General features: G+C 42.7%; 2 protein-coding genes across 3 annotated transcripts; both read right to left on the bottom strand.

Moving 5' to 3' along the window:
• Positions 1-7: 7 nt before the first annotated feature.
• Positions 8-6,446, bottom strand: mest (mesoderm specific transcript). 2 transcript variants are annotated; one of them, XM_030341523.1, is made up of 12 exons: positions 5,991-6,446; positions 5,520-5,704; positions 5,288-5,367; positions 5,085-5,162; positions 4,547-4,683; positions 4,296-4,354; positions 3,941-3,981; positions 3,768-3,838; positions 3,418-3,519; positions 3,096-3,172; positions 1,529-1,592; positions 8-504 (listed from the first exon to the last, which is right to left on the bottom strand). In XM_030341523.1, exons 2-12 carry the CDS (start codon positions 5,671-5,673, stop codon positions 387-389), a joined length of 981 nt encoding a protein of 326 aa, XP_030197383.1. In that variant the 5' UTR covers positions 5,674-5,704; positions 5,991-6,446; the 3' UTR covers positions 8-386. The 2 variants fall into 2 exon arrangements, with proteins under 2 accessions (XP_030197383.1, XP_030197384.1); XM_030341524.1 differs by lacking the exon at positions 5,991-6,446 and having other exon boundaries at positions 5,520-5,880.
• A 342-nt stretch (positions 6,447-6,788) lies between these two features.
• Positions 6,789-9,156, bottom strand: LOC115532057 (uncharacterized). Its single transcript, XM_030341522.1, has 8 exons — positions 9,036-9,156; positions 8,826-8,910; positions 8,604-8,738; positions 8,339-8,496; positions 8,120-8,228; positions 7,611-7,854; positions 7,262-7,418; positions 6,789-7,156 (listed from the first exon to the last, which is right to left on the bottom strand). The coding sequence occupies exons 3-8, from the start codon at positions 8,707-8,709 to the stop codon at positions 6,878-6,880; spliced, it is 1,053 nt and encodes a 350-aa protein (XP_030197382.1). The 5' UTR covers positions 8,710-8,738; positions 8,826-8,910; positions 9,036-9,156; the 3' UTR covers positions 6,789-6,877.
• Between the last annotated feature and the right edge of the window lie 11,384 nt (positions 9,157-20,540).

Below are 20,540 nucleotides of genomic sequence, written 5' to 3'. Positions count from 1 at the left end.
CAGTCCCTTCTTAGAAAACTACTTTTATTTGCCAACGGTTGTGAATCATGTTAACATGGATTGGAAGATTGTTCAATGGCTGAATCTGAAGAATTAGTTCCCCACAGATTATGTCGCCTACAATAATCGAGTACACCAAATCGTTGACATCATTTAGGTCATTCCTACTATTAGTCTATCGGTAATGAATCATACATGTTGGTATAAACGTATTATCTTCAGAATCATACGGTTCTGACAGTTACACACACACAGCGTTAGTGTTGGTAGTCACGTTGCTGATGCTTGTCGATGATTCTGCACTCATTCCTGCGACGGTTGAGCATGAGGCCCTCGTGGACGGGGCGGTGGACGCGCGTCAGCCCTCATGACGTGGTGGACGGGCGTCAGAAGGAGTTGATGAAGCCGTAGTAGGCGTTCAGGAAGCCCAGGGGGTCCTCCAGCTGAGGGTAGTGGCCGACGTGTTTGTCGAGCAGCGTGACAGTGGACCTCTGCACCAGGTACCTGCAGACAACACGGATCAGACCAAAGGCATCCCACATGTAGGCTGCACATTGCACAACAGAACACAACAGATCCTCAACTACAGAGCGGTTGAGGATCTGCTCTGGAGACATGGGGTCGATGGCCGTCAGGTTACGGGATCCATTCCATCATCCCTTCATTCCCAATGGCTCTGAATGAGCGTACTCATTCAGAGTGGCTCACTCCTTCACCAGACAGTGACTCCACTAAACCACGCAGGACTCTAACCAAAGGTTTCATAGGCTACAGAAACGTTACTCTCCAGAACTGAACGCGGACAGGCGGGGCAAATTGTATTTCTTTATGTATTCATTTGTTACGTCGAGGCAGAAAATAAGGGAGGGTGCCCGGCCAATTTAAGTTCTATTTTAATTAAGCGCCAGCAGAGACTCCCCAATAGGCCAGCCCTGCATTAAGGCCTTCTCGATAAAGACCACCTCCAGGTTATAGTCGTCTTTACATAGAACCCAAGAAGAAGCTGCACGTAAAAAATATTGACTTTTGTTGCAACTTTTTGATAACACCCTAGTTATCATAACTAGTGATGATAACTAGGGTTATCATCACTAGTTATGATAACTAGGGTGCAGTTCAACTTTAGGCACACAGTCACTTGAACTGCACCTTGTTTAAAGAAATGATTCACTTATCCCCGCTATTGCTCAGGAGGACGGACCTCACTGGTCAGTTGGTCACAAGCCAACTGATACCAAACAGGGCGTTTGATTTCAGTTGGTTTGGATATACTATCAGGATATTTGATTGATAGTATTATTGCGTTAAGATATATTATGTTGATGCGATCAGGCATTTGAAACAAATTCAACTCGAATGCAAACAAGCACACCGAATAAAATGACGCTGTCGTTTGGCCTTGGCAAAGCTGATGGAAACGCAATTAATCAAAAAGCTATAAAAGAAAAGGGAGCAGAGAGTTGAGTGATAAATTAAACAAACCACGTGGGTACAGTTTGGGAGATAGCCTTCAGCTCTGGCCTCTTACTTATAGCGCAGGAGGAAGTCTGGGTGAGGGTTAACAGGGTCCAGGGGTCCATAGATCATATGCACTGAGGGAACACACACACACACACACACACACACACACACACACACACACACACACACACACACACACACACACACACACACACACACACACACACACACACACACACACAATTAGCTTCAGTGTAAACTCAGTGGGTCAAATAAATGAAAGTATCTATTAGTGAGAGAGTACGTGAAGCTAGTAGTGTTCGAGGTTAATAGTGGGTCATGCTAATGGCCCACTATTAGCATTTAAAACAACGCCACCTGCTGGCATCAAGACCACATTGCATTGCTCTACACAAGACGTACAGGATATTTTATTGATTGAGTTTCCTCATTATTCCATTACTGGCATCAGGATTGTATTGAAAGGGTTGTTATGAAATGTACGAGTTATTGTGCCTCCTTGGGTTCAAACAACAGTTTGCACCGACCCCGACCCCCCATAACCACCAGTAGGCCCTCTCAACGTGGCTAAGCAGCTTCTCCACACCGGCTAAGCAGCTTACATTTGGTTGGCTAGCTAAGATTTGTCTGGCATAATACCAGCTCCTAGCCCCCTACTCCACAACCGGGCCCCGCAGACGACCGGGCCCCGCAGACGACCGGGCCCCGGAGACGACCGGGCCCCGGAGACGACGACCGGGCCCCGCAGACGACCCGGGCCCCGGAGACGACCGGGCCCCGGAGACGACGACCGTGCCCCGGAGACGACCGGGCCCCGGAGACGACGACCGGGCCCCGGAGACGACGACCGGGCCCCGCAGACGACCGGGCCCCGGAGACGACCGGGCCCCGGAGACGACGACCGGGCCCCGGAGACGACGACCGGGCCCCGGAGACGACGACCGGGCCCCGGAGACGACGACCGGGCCCCGGAGACGACGACCGGGCCCCGGAGACGACGACCGGGCCCCGGAGACGACGACCGGGCCCCGGAGACGACGACCGGGCCCCGGAGACGACCGGGCCCGGTAGCGTTGTGCGTTACAGCTCGCTCTAGCGTTGTGCGTTACGGCGCGCTCTAGCGTTGTGCGTTACGGCGCGCTCTAGCGTTGTGCGTTACGGCGCGCTCTAGCGTTGTGCGTTACGGCGCGCTCTAGCGTTGTGCGATACGGCGCGCTCTAGCGTTGTGCGTTACAGCGCGCTCTAGCGTTGTGCGGTACGGCGCGCTCTAGCGTTGTGCGTTACAGCTCGCTCTAGCGTTGTGCGGTACAGCGCGCTCTAGTGTTGTGCGTTACAGTGCGCTCTAGCGTTGTGCGTTACGGCGCGCTCTAGTGTTGTGCGGTACGGCGCGCTCTAGTGTTGTGCGTTACGGCGCGCTCTAGCGTTGTGCGTTACGGCGCGCTCTAGCGTTGTGCGTTACGGCGCGCTCTAGCGTTGTGCGGTACGGCGCGCTCTAGCGTTGTGCGGTACGGCGCGCTCTAGTGTTGTGCGTTACAGTGCGCTCTAGCGTTGTGCGTTACGGCGCGCTCTAGTGTTGTGCGTTACGGCACGCTCTAGCGTTGTGCGGTACTCACATGGAACCAGCGTGGAGGTCAGCGCCCCCACCCACCGGTCTCTGTGCTTCGCCCTCTGGTTGAGAAACTGCAGAACGCTGTGGGGGGGTGGGGGGGGGGGAGAGAGAGACGGGGAGAGAGACAGAGAGACTTACTTATCAGACTTTTACTCTAGAGAGGCAGAGATAGAGAGATTGACTATGTCACACATAGAGTATGATATTGCATTTCTCCCATCGCTTTATAAACACACACAGAGACACACACGCCCATGACCAGGTACACACACACACACACACACACCTGTCCATGACCAGGTACACACACACACAGAGACACACACCTGTCCATGACCAGGTTGCCGTCGTTGAAGCGCAGGCTCGTCCACATGTCCCAGAACTCCTCATCAGTGGGCTGCGTGTAAGGCCCGAACACCTGGCCCACACTACACACACACAAAAGGGTTTGGGCACCAGATATGCATAATCCTATCAACAAATGTAAGCCGGTTAGCTCATCAAAAAGACAGCTCAAGAAAGATACATTAATCCGTCATTCCCATGTACACTACATACATGCGTGAGATTAAAATCGGAATAAATAATATTAACTTGAAATACACATGAAAAGTATTTACCATTACAAGATGAAACCAATGTGTGTCGATTGTGTTTCCACACAGCGGCAGCCTACCTCCTGGAGAACATCATGTAGTTGGTGAGACGCGTCAGAACAGGAGACAGAAGACCGACGTCCTTCAGAACCTTCAACACAAACAACAACAAACACGTAACGCTACGCTAGCTGCTGCTCCAACAATTACCAAGTTAGTTTGATTACAATTATGCAAATAAGCCATCGCTTACAGTCTGAATCCATCTGGGGTAGTGTGTTTCTGGGAATAGTCCTGTTAAAAAGAGAGTAGAAAGGGAGAGAGTGCCATGTCTTTTATTTTTGGGCAGAAAAAGCTGAATCTTTGGATATAAAATGAAAGAGACTTGAGCTTCTGTCTTAGAGGTGTCTGGTATGTCAATACTTGAGTCCCAGTGACCTCCAAAACACCAGTCCAAGTCTTGAGCGTTTAGTTATTTCTGTTAACTAAAGGACGGATCAACACTCAGAGTGTTAACCGATACAAGTGGGACATCTTTATGTCTGGTATGGAGCTGGACATAAAGGCACTGAACCCCAACTTTCCTGGGTAAACACAGGGTCACTCACCCCCATTGGACAAACACAGGCTGTTGATGGTCAGGTGACCTGTTCGGTTCTGGTCACTCCTAGAGAGAGAGTGAGGGAGTGAGAGGGTGAGAGTTTTATTTACTAATTCAAGTCATTCATTCTACAGTCAATATTTAGAACGATCCTTTATAACTAATTGACAATCCTCACACACACACACACACACACACACACACACACACACACACACACACACACACACACACACACACACACACACACACACACACCTGTAGAGCAGCTCCAGGGCCACGGTATCTCCGTAGTCGTGGGCCAGCAGGTTGACCCGTTGCCCCCCCAGCCCCAGGTGGGCCAGCAGCGCCTCCACCACGCTGGCCTGCTCGAACACCGAGTACCTGTGGCCCCGCTGGGACGCAGCGGGGGGGGGGAGAGGAAGGACTCAGGCCCAGACTGAACACCTCCCACCGGCCAGCGGCCAGCGGCCGACACGTTGGACCGCTCCAGAGGGAAACCAAATCAGGTCGACATTCTACATGAATAGCTTCTTCCACTCTGGCGGATCAAAGGACAGAGTCGACTGACCGCTCGAACTTAACTTAATCCAAGTTTGAAAATGGGTTAATCATTCAAGACAACAAGAACACAAATACCAATGTTTTCTGCTTAATGTTCCAGAAACTCAAATATTTGGATCATTATGAAATTAAAACTTTAGTATGTGTGTGCGTCTGTGTCTGTGTTTCTATGTGTGTCTGTGTGTCTGTGTGTCTGTGTGTCTGTGTGTCTGTGTGTGTTTTAGACCCGTACAGGTTTGTCGCTGAAGCCAAACCCCAAGAAGTCCAGCGCTACGACTCTGTGGAAGCGTTGGTTCAGAGCGCTCCAGATCTGCCCCAAAACAACATGAAGAGCTTCAGGATGATGCGTATCTATGACATTACGTACTCAATAATAAAACGACTCCACAAAGAAGACCCACATCACTAGCTCCACACTATTCCTTCACTCATCACCTTGTTCCAGTCGTAACTAGACGTTGGGAATCCGTGCAGCAAGACGACCACATCCGAACTCCCCACGGCACCGAGGGAGTCTGGCGATCAGCGGAGAAGAGCCCAGTTAGCAACGGGCAATCAACATGTGGATCACTCACAAAATAAGGAAATAAAACACACACACACACACACACACACACACACACACACACACACACACACACACACACACACACACTTTCTTTATTACCTCTATAGAAGATGTTGCTTCCCTTGAAGTTGAAACTCTCCCCTGAATTGTACCATTTCTGCAGGGCAGGGGAGAGGGCGGGGGGCGGGATGTGCAGGTACACCGCCATCAGCGGGACGCAGATCAAGCCCACCAGAAGCCACCATTCTCTCATCCTGACTCAGCAGCAGTAGTGAAACCTAGTTCTGAATGACAAATTGACGCGACTCAGAAGGACATTCACCGTAAGGTATCATGAATCAGAATGCATGACCTCAAACGACCAGCACTGCATACTAGCGTAAGACTACAATAGGTTCTCCTTATCGCTCCGATTGGCAGCCTTGAGCCGAGTGTGGTTTAGTGTTGGCTCTTTAGAGAGTGGCACAAAGGTTAAAGTCCAATGTAGAGTTCAGGTTTGATATCGTGTTCCTACTATCAACAATAAAGTACAACAGTGGCGTAAAGTAAGAGCGACGCGATGGTACTCACAGATGCTCGGCGGTGCAGCGGGTCATTCCTTGTGCTTCAACCGAGGTGTCATCTGCAGGGAGCGGCTGTCCGTCTCATAGCGTAGGGACCATAAGAACAGTCTCAGCTGTCCTGCTGTCCTGCTGCACACGCCGCCTCTTCCTGGACCTTGGAGGAACACCCTGATCACGCATGCGCAATTTGCGCACACGTTACGTCCACTTTACGGTAAACAAAACTGACAGCATGTCGCTAAGCTACCGCCTAGAACCAATGGGTTCAGATATTGTACCGAGGGGGGCGGGTTTGGGCTCATATCTACGCTCCTATATCGTCTCCAATAACATTTTTCACCAAATCCTCCATCAACACAACAAGAGAGGACGTTTAGATTCATTCAAATCAGACAAGTTATTACAGTGTCGCTCTTAGATAGAAACAGACGCGCGAGCGCGCGCACGCTGTTGTTTTTATCGGTCGTCATGGAAAAAAACATAAGGGGTAACACTGTTGTTTTTTATTGGTCGTCATGGAAAAAAAACATAAGGGGTAACACTGTCGTTTTTTATTTGTCGTCATGAAAAAAAACATAAGGGGTAACACTGTCGTTTTTTATTGGTCGTCATGAAAAAAAACATAAGGGGTAACACTGTCCTTTTTTATTGGTCGTCATGAAAAAAAACATAAGTGCAGGGCTGCCAAGTTTCAGAAAATGACAAGAGTGAGACTTTAGAGTCAGAAGCGTTCGGCCGCCGACCAAAAAAATTGGCCTTTTTTAACATTGATTTATACCCTAGGACTGATGTCCTCACCTCCATGCCAGCTGCTCTCTGCACTGTGGCCTCCTAACCTCTCTTAACCAGAAATTAACAAGACAAGAATTTTGACAAAATACATTTATTTGTCAATCATTTAGCATGTCTAACGTTGTAGGTGTTGGTGGCAGATTTTGATGCCTTGATGACAGAGGCAGGGGGCTCCCACTTAAAACAGTCTGGCTCAAGGCTCGCCATCTTCACGGTCATGATGGATGACAGAGTTCCCTCAAGAGCCAAACTGTTTCGGGTCTTGGTCTTATTTAGTCCAACCACAGAGAAAACTCGCTCTGCATCAGCATTGGAGTGAGGCATGACCAAGACCAACTTGGCAATACAAGACAGCCTGCCAAATCTGCTCATACCGGTCACCTTTGAAAAATGCACATAGGAAGCCTAATTACTCACAAGTATTTTTGTGTACTATTAAGTTGATTATGTCAATGGGTATTCCCATGAGTACAGAATAATTCTTACCTTGTTCTTCATTGATGCCATGTTCCCCCAAAATCTCTCAAAGTCAAACATTGCTGGGTCGTCGGGCATGGCAATGTCCATGGTCTGGTAGTCCAGAAACTCCTCACAAAGTTTGTCACGCTCTTCAGGTCCATTGTATGGGAGAAGTTCAGGAAATCTAAAAAGAAAAAAAATGTGCAGTGATCTGGTAAAGTAGTGTAACTGAAACAGGGGTTGTTTTTCAGATGTGGATCAAACAAGAAAATGTGCCTGGTCTTAAGCCTGCTCTACTTGCAAAGCATATTGAGATAACTTGTGTTAGGATTTGGCACTATAGATAAAATGTACTTTACTTGATAGCCCAACTTACCTGTCGACAAAGTAGAAGGCATCTTCCACTCCACACTCTGCTCTCTGCTGGACATCCAGAAACATGGCATGTTTAATCAGAGGCTCTTTCATGGGGAGTTTCTTGATGGCATACTCCACAGCCCTTTCCAGAAACGCCACTGCTGCCTTCTGGAACCTCTGCACTTGCTGCGGTGTAATGGCTCCTGCTTCAAGGAGCCTGTTGAGTGTAACTCGAGTAGTGAAGCCAATCACCAACTTTTCTCCTACAAGAGACACAAATCAACAACTGCAGAGGTCATTAACGATGCTGTATGCAGTAACATGTCAGTATGAGACGGGAACAAGACTGTGTTGAGTCACTTTAGTCACCATCAAAAACCACAATAGCCAACTTGAAAGCACCCCTTTAAGTATCTTCATCATATCAGTGATTGTGACGAGATGACTGCAGCCCTCTAACGAAAAGTGTGTTGAGTGAGATCAGTGAGTGGATAGTGCATGTGTAAAACCTGGACAATTACTAATCACCTGGCAGTTGGTTGGATGGCTCCTTAAAGCATATTTCATGCAGTTCCCGGTGCTGCAATGCTGCGGGCTTCAGAAACTTTGAGAGCAGCTTGCGGATAAAACCCCTCATCTAAAAATGTCAGAAAAGATTTACAAATTTACATTTATTTCCTGCTAATAAAAAAGGAACAAAGATAGAACATCATACTAGCAAACTGTATCCCAACGGTTCCAATTTACCTCATCATGTAGTAGGAAGATTGACGACTTCTCTCTCTGGAGGAGGAGGTTGAATGTGGAGAAGACTGGAAAAGTTGCTTGAAAGAACAGTAGGTACACCTCTGTAATTGAGTCAGAGAATGCCACCACAAGCCTCCTGAACCTTGGCTGTTTGTCATCTGTGGGAAAAAGAGAGAAAAAAATGGTTGTGCATACTACATACTTTATTTACTTTTCAGTCTGCTCTAATAACCATGCATTTGCATCATTAAAATGTGATGCCTACTTAATGACTTGAAGTAGCTGGCCAGTGGCTCATACTGCTGCAGGATACGAGTCAAACACTTCTCCAGGCTCAACCATCGAACAGAAACGTGCATGAGCATTTCCATATACTCACTTCCATGGAGCTCACAGAATTCTAGGACAAGAATGGAACATCTTAATGCCAATTTGATCAAAGTATTATAGATTTAATTTGTACTACATTGGGACTGCACACACATACCTGTTAGGTAACCTTTGCGATTGGTGCTTCCTTTAAACCAATATCCAACATCCACAGCGAGATCCTCTGGATCAAATCCACACACCTGCAAAATACATGATTATTTATAGTCACAAGACATTGTTGTCATTGGTTCATGACCGCACAGCATAACAACCTGTTTGACGTGACATTAGGCATAAGGCATACGGAGGGTCTTAAGCAACTGACCTCCAAAAAGGCCTGGCCAGCCTGTTTGGCAGTGTTGTGGATGATGTGACAAGGGCACCCATGGATGTAGATACTGCCATGTTCTTGATGAGCTCTGGATGCGATGGAGTTCCTTGCTCCTGTATTGACAGGGGTATTATCAACTGACAGACTGACACAGTTTCTCCATGGTATGGCGTTTTTCTGCATGGCCTCATCCATCTTCTTGTAGATGACTTCAGCTGTGCCGCAGTTTGGCCCGCTGGTGGGGCACATATCCAGGAACCTGTGGACAACTTTGCTGAGATCACTGTCATATACCCGCACAGTGAGCGGGTTCATCTTCTCACGTCCTGTAACGATAGGTACATATATGATATATGTCAGATTAAAGGTACACATCAGACTGAAATTGTTTGTGTGTTTGTTCTGATTAATATAATACATTAATTAATATCTAAAATGGGTGCTGGAAAATGTGGAAAATGTAATGACCTGTATCATTTGATCCATCTGTGATCAACGTGAAAGGATTGGTCCTCATCTTCATGACCAGTTCCTTTCTAAAGTGAGGAGCCACTGCTTCATTTATTATGCAGGACATTTTTGTGCGGGCAGCCTTGAAGCTCTGTGCAGTAGGGGAATCTTTGAAGCATTCTTTCAGCAATGGGCTGAAGTGATCGGCTACTGCAAATGGCACTTTGGGCCCTATCTTGCATCCGGCGCAAGTGACTTAGTCACTGGCGCATGTGTCGTTGCTAGTTTACAACTGGCGCAGAGCGCTCTTTTGCCACCTGCGCCACTCGCCGGTAAATTAGGGAATGATCTTGCGCCCCAAGGGGCGGTTCGGCGGAAGGAGGAGGCGTGTTCTGGCGCAAACGGTATTTTGACGTTTCTGAAAACCATTGCGCTACTGACCAGGAAATACCTGGTTTAAAGTCAGTGGCGCGTTGTTCAACCGCTATTTTAAGGGCGCATGCATACATGCGCATGCGATGCATACGGATTGCTTGTGCACCTCGCGCATACACTTTGCTTCTCTCATCTACCTAGCCGCACATTCTTGGTAAATTATTTGGGAAAGAACAGCTGATGCAGCGGTGATAAGATGTAGGCTACTTTTAAATCAATGCATCTGCAAACACCGTACAGCAAACACATATTTTCTTGACACAGACATCGTGTAGGCCTACATGCCCATAACTTTTAGGACTGATGAGTAGGCCTATTTGATCGTGAAAAGCATTGTTTTACCGCGAGTGAGTGTTAAAAAGAATGAATGAATGCGGGCGCGCGTGTGTGCTCTGTAAGGCGCCCAGTTTCCAACCTCGAAATTTCACTTCATTTAAATTTAATTTGCATCGTATTTGTTATCCTTACCAGATGCCCGAACCACCTCAGCTGACTCCTTTCTAAGTAAAGGAGCAGCGGCTCTAATCCGAGTTCCTCACGGATGGCTGAGCTTCTCACCCTATCCCTAAGGGAGACGCCAGCCACCCTTCTGAGAAAACTCATCTCAGCCGCTTGTACCCGCGATCTCGTCCTATCGGTCATCACCCAACCCTCATGACCATAGGTGAGGATAGGAACGAAGATCGACCGGTAGATCGAGAGCTTTGCCTTGCGGCTCAGCTCTCTTTTCGTAACAACGGTGCGGTAAAGCGAACGCAATACCGCCCCCGCTGCTCCGATTCTCCGGCCAATCTCACGCTCCATAGTTCCCTCACTCGCGAACAAGACCCCGAGGTACTTGAACTCCTTCACTTGGGCAAACTAAACACGTAACGCATAATACAATCAATGGCAATGTCTATTACCGCGGGGACACATGCATAGGATAGCATACAATACTGATAAGAAACAATGTTTATAATGTATTGCGTATATCATTAAATAGAACCACAGTTGCCGCATATCATATGTTATAGCCTATCATACGTTTTCTTTGCCGAAATTTATTTGAGGACTCAGTATATTCCATGTGTGAATTAGGCCATATTATTTGGCAATAAACTAAGCCATTTGCAGTTTGAAATTCTCAGAGACTGCAGACGCGCTGTCAAAATATCAACTCGTCCGATTCAAATGCGCTCATGGCTCTTAAAGGGGATGGGAGCTGGCACTCTCATTGGTTTGTTGCACGTTACGCCCAAACCACACCTACGGGTAATTAGGCTGCTTCAGACCAACCCTTTTGACACTTGCGCCGCGGCGCAAGCGTCATTTATCCGCCTGTAAAATAGCGATAGCGCCGTAGAACCGCCCACAAAGCTACTTGCGCTTTGCGCTTTCCCACTTGCGTTTCAGACCGTTAAAATAGGGCCCATTGTGTTCCACCATCGACACTGCTAACTTTACCTCAGCTCTCCTTGTCTGCAACAGAAAGGATGTAATTAAAGAGCAAATCATGCAAAAACATTAATAAAATTGAATGAATGTCTTAGCAGCAGACTCAAGGTCCATAGGAAAACACTAGGGATGGGCAAAATGATTCTTCTCCGGGAACTAGTTCTTTCAGTTCAGTTCACTATAACGATTCGTTTATTTGATTCGTTCGTTTTGATTCGTTCGTTACGTCAGATTACCTTATTATCTTAAAAAAAATAAAAAATAAAAAAACTTTTTTTTATATTTTTTTTTTTTTTTTTAATTGGTCGTAAGTCTGGATAGGACCGTCAAGACCGCAATCCGCCGTTTGGAGATGCCTGCTATTTAGAATGTCAAACGTCCCACCAATATTTATACCACTTGCTTACTCTCTATATTTCATTCATGGTTTTACATTTATAATTTTATTTTACTTTACATTTAATTCTTCATTGTTCAGGCATTACAGAACTTGCATGGTCATAAATTAAAAAATACGAACTGCAGTTTAATTTCTTTGTTTGTTCTTAAATTGACGTAGAATGGAGCAAAGACTCCTGGGATTGGGAAATGCATTTATCCAATAAACAGATGGAGGTCAAGTCTATTTTCGAAAAAATGTAGGGGGATATATGAGTCGAATGGTATGACCCAAGATACGTCAGACAGAGAAAGCGCGCATATTCGACGGTACCGCCTTGTCATTGGTTTACCCAGGTGCCATTCCAACACCATTGCTACCTCTCATTGGCTGAATCTTTGAGAAAGTTGTAGACTCAATCAATGGAAGTCGCGGGGAGACGGAGCTCTGTTCGTTTGTATATTTTATTTACGTGACCATATGTTTGGTTTATGTTAAAAAAAAAGAATCAAAGAACCAGTTCTTCTTGTTTTGGGGAACTAGTTCTTGTCGTTCACGTTCGGGATTCGTTCGTTGTAACGAATCAGTCGCGACCGACACATCCCTAGAAAACACTATTACATACAAAAATAAACAAATAAGAACAGTTCAAATGAACATCAGATTAGCTAGGCATTTGTTTCATTTACTATGTATTTATGCTCATATAACCTACAAGTGCAATTCAGCTACTAGCAGCGGGTATAACGCCTAGTACCTTGACTTCCTGAGATGTCATGCCACCAACAGTGGCTGGGCCATAATATGGTGCAATGCTGGCTGTTGACTGTGCTGCCTGTTCTTTTGAACGATGTATTTTGCTTTTGATATGCCTTGCGACATCAGCCTTGCCTTGATGGGCACAGCTGTTCTCATGTCGGCAAACAGAGCACCAATAGTAGGCGGTGGTTGTGCCTACACTAATGAAGGGCCATTCTGCTGTCCACTCCCTTTTAAAAGTGCACCTGTAGAGGGCTGCTCCACTTTTGGCCTTCTGCTTCTTCCCTGAATTTATTCTTATCTCCACATTTTTTTCTGCTGGCTCTTCTGTCTCTGTGTTTTCAATTTGTATACAATCAAAATCTTCGCCCTCACTGTCCTCAATCTCTTCTGATCTCGCTTTATCTTCCATTTCTTCTGTGCCCTCTGCACTCTCATTTTCCGGGGGTGCATAAGGGGGGGCTGGCACTGCCCAGAATGACAGCAGATCTCTCTGTGGGCTCTTCCTCTTACCTAGCATCGTCTTACCTAGCATCTATCAAAAGATAGCTACATGTTAGTGTTTTATTGAATACTGTATTAAAGGCCCCAATGGGTCCATTTGGTTCTATTTGTACAGTTACAGTTATGTGCTATAAATGTCATATCTGTATGATTCCAATCATTGTAAGCCTTTTTATAATCATGTAAATTGTAGCACTTCATGCGCATGTCCTGTCAACAATGTATTTCACGTAGGCCTATGTGTAGAACCTATTTAGTCTGGCTGATCTGACATAATAACCTGCAGTGAAAAAGAGGTCAACTCTAGCTCCGCCTCAAAGAAGGGGGCGCGCGAGAGCCCACAGGGCGGCAAAAATGGAAGACTACAGCGAACTGCACAGCTGGCTAACCAGTGGCAAGTGCTAACGTTAGCCATTAACGGAATTATGAATGAATAACGGTCTTATCTCTATATTAGAACGTGACGTAAATTACTATGAATTAACACAACTCGTAGAAATAAAACTTAGATCACTTAAACATGTCTATCACAGCATGAGAAAACGTAGTAATTGTTTTCGAGGGTGTACGGAAAAGCATAAGGGTTTCTATGGGATAACTGTATAACAGCTGTACTAGCGACCTGTCACAACGGTTGCCTTTCCCCCGGGACGAACACTTGAATTGATTTTATTGGTGAGCTGATTTTGAGAAATCAAACTATGCTGCTACCTAGTTATGCTGGCTAACTAACACGAAGAGTTCAGTAATGTATTACCTTACGTTTTTATACATAATAATACAATAATTTTTATACATTTTATACAAATATGAAAACAACCAGTAGAAACATCTCTGTGTATAATGTATATTTGAAAGAAGGCGATTGATGTAGGCCTACTTACCCTTCTTGAACATGTTGCAGAATGCAGTCCAGAAGTCAAATTTGGCACTTTATACAAAGACGCTCCACCAAGACGCTCACACGCGCAGGTCGCGGGAGATTGTTTACAAACTGTCAAACGTATACATCGCAAAGTGGACACCGCGCGACTACATAACCACTCGAAGCCGCGAGGACCAAAGCTTATTATCATGAGAAAAAAAAATAGAGTAATGAATGGGGAAATAAGCGTGAGAAATGGCAAGTGTGGCGTGTGGTGTGAGAATGGGTCAAATTGCGTGACTGTCACACTCAAAGCGTGAGGCTTGGCAGCCCTGATAAGTGGTAACACTGTCTGTTTTTATTGGTCGTCATGAAAAAAAACATAAGGGGTAACACTGTTGTTTTTTATTGGTCGTCATTAAAAAAATTAAGGGGTAACACTGTCGTTTTTTATTGGTCGTCATGAAAAAAACATAAGGGGTAACACTGTTGTTTTTTATTGGTCGTCATGAAAAAAAACATAAGGGGTAACACTGTCGTTTTTTATTGGTCGTCATGAAAAAAAACATAAGGGGAAACACTGTCGTTTTTCATTGGTCGTCATAAAAAAAACAAGGGGTAACACTGTTGTTTGTTTATTGGTCGTCATGAAAAAAAACATAAGGGGTAACACCGTCGTTTTTTATTGGTCGTCATGAAAAAAAACATAAGGGGTAACACTGTTGTTTGTTTATTGATCGTCATGAAAAAAACATAAGGGGTAACACTGTCCTTTTTTATTGGTCGTCATGAAAAAAAACATAAAGTGTAACACTGTCCTTTTTTATTGGTCGTCATGGAAAAAAAACATAAGGGGTAACACTGTTGTTTGTTTATTGATCGTCATGAAAAAACATAAGGGGTAACACTGTCCTTTTTTATTGGTCGTCATGAAAAAAAACATAAGGGGTAACACTGTCGTTTTTTATTGGTCGTCATGAAAAAAAACATAAGGGGTAACACTGTCCTTTTTTATTGGTCGTCATGAAAAAAAACATAAGTGGTAACACTGTCTGTTTTTATTGGTCGTCATGAAAAAAAACATGAGGGGTAACACTGTTGTTTTTTATTGGTCGTCATTAAAAAAATTAAGGGGTAACACTGTCGTTTTTTATTGGTCGTCATGAAAAAAACATAAGGGGTAACACTGTTGTTTTTTATTGGTCGTCATGAAAAAAAACATAAGGGGTAACACTGTCGTTTTTTTAATGGTCGTCATGAAAAAAAACATAAGGGGTAACACTGTCGTTTTTCATTGGTCGTCATAAAAAAACAAGGGGTAACACTGTTGTTTGTTTATTGGTCGTCATGAAAAAAAACATAAGGGGTAACACCGTCGTTTTTTATTGGTCGTCATGAAAAAAAACATAAGGGGTAACACTGTTGTTTGTTTATTGATCGTCATGAAAAAAACATAAGGGGTAACACTGTCCTTTTTTATTGGTCGTCTTGAAAAAAAACATAAGGGGTAACACTGTCCTTTCTTATTGGTCGTCATGAAAAAAAACATAAGGGGTAACACTGTCCTTTTTTATTGGTCGTCATGAAAAAAAACATAAGGGGTAACACTGTCGTTTTTTATTGGTCGTCATGAAAGAAAACATAAGGGGTAACACTGTTGTCTCTGTCAAATAAAATATAAGAGGTAACACTGTTGTTTTTTATTGGTCGTCATGAAAAAAAACATAAGGGGTAACACTGTTGTTTGTTTATTGATCGTCATGAAAAAAACATAAGGGGTAACACTGTTGTTTTTTTATCGGCCGTCATCAAAAAAAACATAAGGGGTAACACTGTCGTTTTTTATCGGCCGTCATCAAAAAAAACATAAGGGGTAACACTGTCGTTTTTTATCGGCCGTGATCAAAAAAAACATAAGGGGTAACACTGTCGTTTTTTATCAAAAAAAACATAAGGGGTAACACTGTCGTTTTTTATCGGCCGTCATCAAAAAATACATAAGGGGTAACACTGTCGTTTTTTATCGGCCGTCATCAAAAAAAACATAAGGGGTAACACTGTCGTTTTTTATCGGCCGTCATCAAAAAAAACATAAGGGGTAACACTGTCGTATTTTATCCAAAAAAACATAAGGGGTAACACTGTCGTTTTTTATCAAAACATAAGGGGCAACACTGTCGTTTTTTATCGGCCGTCATCAAAAAAAACATAAGGGGTAACACTGTCGTTTTTTATCAAAAAAAACATAAGGGCTAACACTGTCGTTTTTTATCGGCCGTCATCAAAAAAAACATAAGGGGTAACACTGTCGTTTTTTATCAAAAAAAACATAAGGGGTAACACTGTCGTATTTTATCAAAAAAAACATAAGGGGTAACGCTGTCGTTTTTTATCGGCCGTCATCAAAAAAAACATAAGGGGTAACACTGTCGTTTTTTATCGGCCGTCATCAAAAAAAACATAAGGGGTAACACTGTCGTTTTTTATCAAAAAAAACATAAGGGGTAACATTGTCGTTTTTTATCAAAATAAACATAAGGGGTAACACTGTCGTTTTTTATCGGCCGTCATCAAAAAAAACATAAGGGGTAACACTGTCGTTTTTTATCAAAATAAACATAAGGGGTAACACTGTCGTTTTTTATCGGCCGTCATCAAAAAAAACATAAGGGGTAACACTGTCGTTTTTTATCGGCCGTCATCAAAAAAAACATAAGGGGTAACACTGTCGTTTTCTATCGGCCGTCATGAAAAAAAACATAAGGGGTAACACTGTCGTTTTTTATTGGCCGTCATCAAAAAAAACATAAGGGGTAACGCTGTCGTTTTTTATCAAAAAAAACATAAGGGGTAACACTGTCGTATTTTATCAAAAAAAACATAAGGGGTAACACTGTCGTTTTTTATCAAAATAAACATAAGGGGTACCACTGTCGTTTTTTATCGGCCGTCATCAAAAAAAACATAAGGGGTAACACTGTCGTTTTTTATCGGCCGTCATCAAAAAAAACATAAGGGGTAACACTGTCGTTTTTTATCGGCCGTCATCAAAAAAAACATAAGGGGTAACACTGTCGTTTTTTATCGGCCGTCATCAAAAGAAACATAAGGGGTAACACTGTCGTTTTTTATCAAAAAAAAACATAAGGGGTAACACTGTCGTTTTTTATCGGCCGTCATCAAAAAAAACATAAGGGGTAACACTGTCGTTTTTTATCCAAAAAAACATAAGGGGTAACACTGTCGTTTTTTATCAAAATAAACATAAGGGGTAACACTGTCGTTTTCTATCAAAAAAAAACATAAGGGGTAACACTGTCGTTTTTTATCAAAAAAAAACATAAGGGGTAACACTGTCGTTTTTTATCGGCCGTCATCAAAAAAAACATAGGGGGTAACACTGTCGTTTTTTATCCAAAAAAACATAAGGGGTAACACTGTCGTTTTTTATCAAAATAAACATAAGGGGTAACACTGTCCTTTTTTATCAAAAAAAACATAAGGGGTAACACTGTCGTTTTTTATCGGCCGACATCAAAAAAAACATAAGGGGTAATTTTTATCCAAAAAAACATAAGGGGTAACACTGTCGTTTTTTATCAAAAAAAACATAAGGGGTAACACTGTCGTTTTTTATCAAAAAAAACATACGGGGTAACACTGTCGTTTTTTATCGGCCGTCATCAAAAAAAACATAAGGGGTAACACTGTCGTTTTTTATCAAAAAAAAACATAAGGGGTAACACTGTCGTTTTTTATCGGCCGTCATCAAAAAAAACATAAGGGGTAACACTGTCGTTTTTTATCAAAAAAAACATAAGGGCTAACACTGTCGTTTTTTATTGGTCGTCATGAAAAAAAACATAAGGGGTAACACTGTCGTTTTTTATCGGCCGTCATCAAAAAAAACATAAGGGGTAACACTGTCGTTTTTTATCAAAAAAAACATAAGTGGTATCCCTGTCGTTTTTTATCAAAAAAAACATAAGGGGTAGCACTGTTGTTTTTTATCGGCCGTCATCAAAAAAAACATAAGGGGTAACACTGTCGTTTTTTATAAAAAAAAACATAAGGGGTAACACTGTCGTTTTTTATCGGCCAGCATCAAAAAAAAGATCAATAAAACTGTCGTTTTTTTTCAAAGTACGGGTGGCTTAGCTCAGTAGGTAGAGCAGTTTTCTTGAAAGTGAAAGATTGAGTGTTCGATCCCCAGCTCCTCCTTGCTGGGAGATTATAGTACAATTAGAAACATAAGGTGTAACACTGTTGTTTTTTATTCCAAGTCATCAAATAAAACGTAAGGGGTAACACTGTCGTTTTTTATCAAAAAAAACATAAGGGGTAACACTGTCGTCTTTTATCGGCCGTCATCAAAAAAAACATAGGGGGTAACACTGTCGTTTTTTATCCAAAAAAACATAAGGGGTAACACTGTCGTTTTTTATCAAAATAAACATAAGGGGTAACACTGTCCTTTTTTATCAAAAAAAACATAAGGGGTAACACTGTCGTTTTTTATCGGCCGACATCAAAAAAAACATAAGGGGTAATTTTTATCCAAAAAAACATAAGGGGTAACACTGTCGTTTTTTATCAAAAAAAACATAAGGGGTAACACTGTCGTTTTTTATCAAAAAAAACATACGGGGTAACACTGTCGTTTTTTATCGGCCGTCATCAAAAAAAACATAAGGGGTAACACTGTCGTTTTTTATCAAAAAAAAACATAAGGGGTAACACTGTCGTTTTTTATCGGCCGTCATCAAAAAAAACATAAGGGGTAACACTGTCGTTTTTTATCAAAAAAAACATAAGGGCTAACACTGTCGTTTTTTATTGGTCGTCATGAAAAAAAACATAAGGGGTAACACTGTCGTTTTTTATCGGCCGTCATCAAAAAAAACATAAGGGGTAACACTGTCGTTTTTTATCAAAAAAAACATAAGTGGTATCCCTGTCGTTTTTTATCAAAAAAAACATAAGGGGTAGCACTGTTGTTTTTTATCGGCCGTCATCAAAAAAAACATAAGGGGTAACACTGTCGTTTTTTATAAAAAAAAACATAAGGGGTAACACTGTCGTTTTTTATCGGCCAGCATCAAAAAAAAGATCAATAAAACTGTCGTTTTTTTTCAAAGTACGGGTGGCTTAGCTCAGTAGGTAGAGCAGTTTTCTTGAAAGTGAAAGATTGAGTGTTCGATCCCCAGCTCCTCCTTGCTGGGAGATTATAGTACAATTAGAAACATAAGGTGTAACACTGTTGTTTTTTATTCCAAGTCATCAAATAAAACGTAAGGGGTAACACTGTCGTTTTTTATCAAAAAAAACATAAGGGGTAACACTGTCGTCTTTTATCGGCCGTCATCAAAAAAAACATAAGGGGTAACACTGTCGTTTTTTATCAAAAAAAACATAAGGGGTAACACTGTCGTTTTTTATCGGCCGTCATCAAAAAAAAGATCAATGAAACTGTCGTTTTTTGTCAAAGTACGGGCGGCTTAGCTCAGTAGGTAGAGCAGTTGTCTTGAAAGTGAAAGATTGAGTGTTCGGTCCCCAGCTCCTACTAGCTGGGAGATTATAGTAAAATTAAAAACATAAGGTGTAACACTGTTGTTTTTTATTCCAAGTCATCAAATAAAACGTAAGGGGTAACACTGTCGTTTTTTATCAAAAAAAACATAAGGGGTAACACTGTCGTTTTTTATCGGCCGTCATCAAAAAAAAAAAAAGTATTAACACTGTCGTATTTATCAAAGATCGGGTGGCTTAGCTCAGTAGGTAGAGCAGTTGTCTTGAAACTGAAAGGTTGGTTGTTTGATCCCCAGCTCCTCCTAGCTGGGAGATTATAGTACAATTAAAAACATAAGGGGTAACACAGTTGTTTTTTATTCCAAGTCATCAAATAAAACGTAAGGGTTTTTTACTGTCGTTTTTTATCGGCCGTCATTAAAAAAAACATAAGGGGCAACACTGTCGTATTTTATCGGCCGTCATCAAAAAAAACATAAGGGGTAACACTGTCGTTTTTTATCAAAAAAAACAAAAGGGGTAACACTGTCGTTTTTTATCAAAACATAAGGGGTAACACTGTCGTTTTTTATCGGCCGTCATCAAAAAAAACATAAGGGGTAACACTGTCGTTTTTTATCAAAAAAAAACATAAGGGGTAACACTGTCGTTTTTTATCGGCCGTCATCAAAAAAAACATAAGGGGTATCACTGTCGTTTTTTATCCAAAAAAACATAAGGGGTAACACTGTCGTTTTTTATCAAAAAAAACATAAGGGGTAACACTGTCGTTTTTTATCAAAAAAAACATAAGGGGTAACACTGTCGTTTTTTATCGGCCGTCATCAAAAAAAACATAAAGGGTAACACTGTCGTTTTTAATCAAAAAAAACATAAGGGGTAACACTGTCGTTTTTTATCGGCCGTCATCAAAAAAAACATAAGGGGTAACACTGTCGTTTTTTATCGGCCGTCATCAAAAAAAACATAAGGGGTAACACTGTCGTTTTTTATCGGCCGTCATCAAAAAAAACATAGGGGGTAACACTGTCGTTTTTTATCAAAAAAAACATAAGGGGTAACACTGTCGTTTTTTATCGGCCGTCATCAAAAAAAACATAAGGGGTAACACTGTCGTTTTTTATCGGCCGTCATCAAAAAA

This window comes from Gadus morhua, chromosome 19 (assembly GCF_902167405.1).
Source record: "Gadus morhua chromosome 19, gadMor3.0, whole genome shotgun sequence".
In the NCBI taxonomy this organism is placed as follows: domain Eukaryota; kingdom Metazoa; phylum Chordata; class Actinopteri; order Gadiformes; family Gadidae; genus Gadus; species Gadus morhua.
This window is presented reverse-complemented; position numbering and strand designations above follow the sequence as displayed.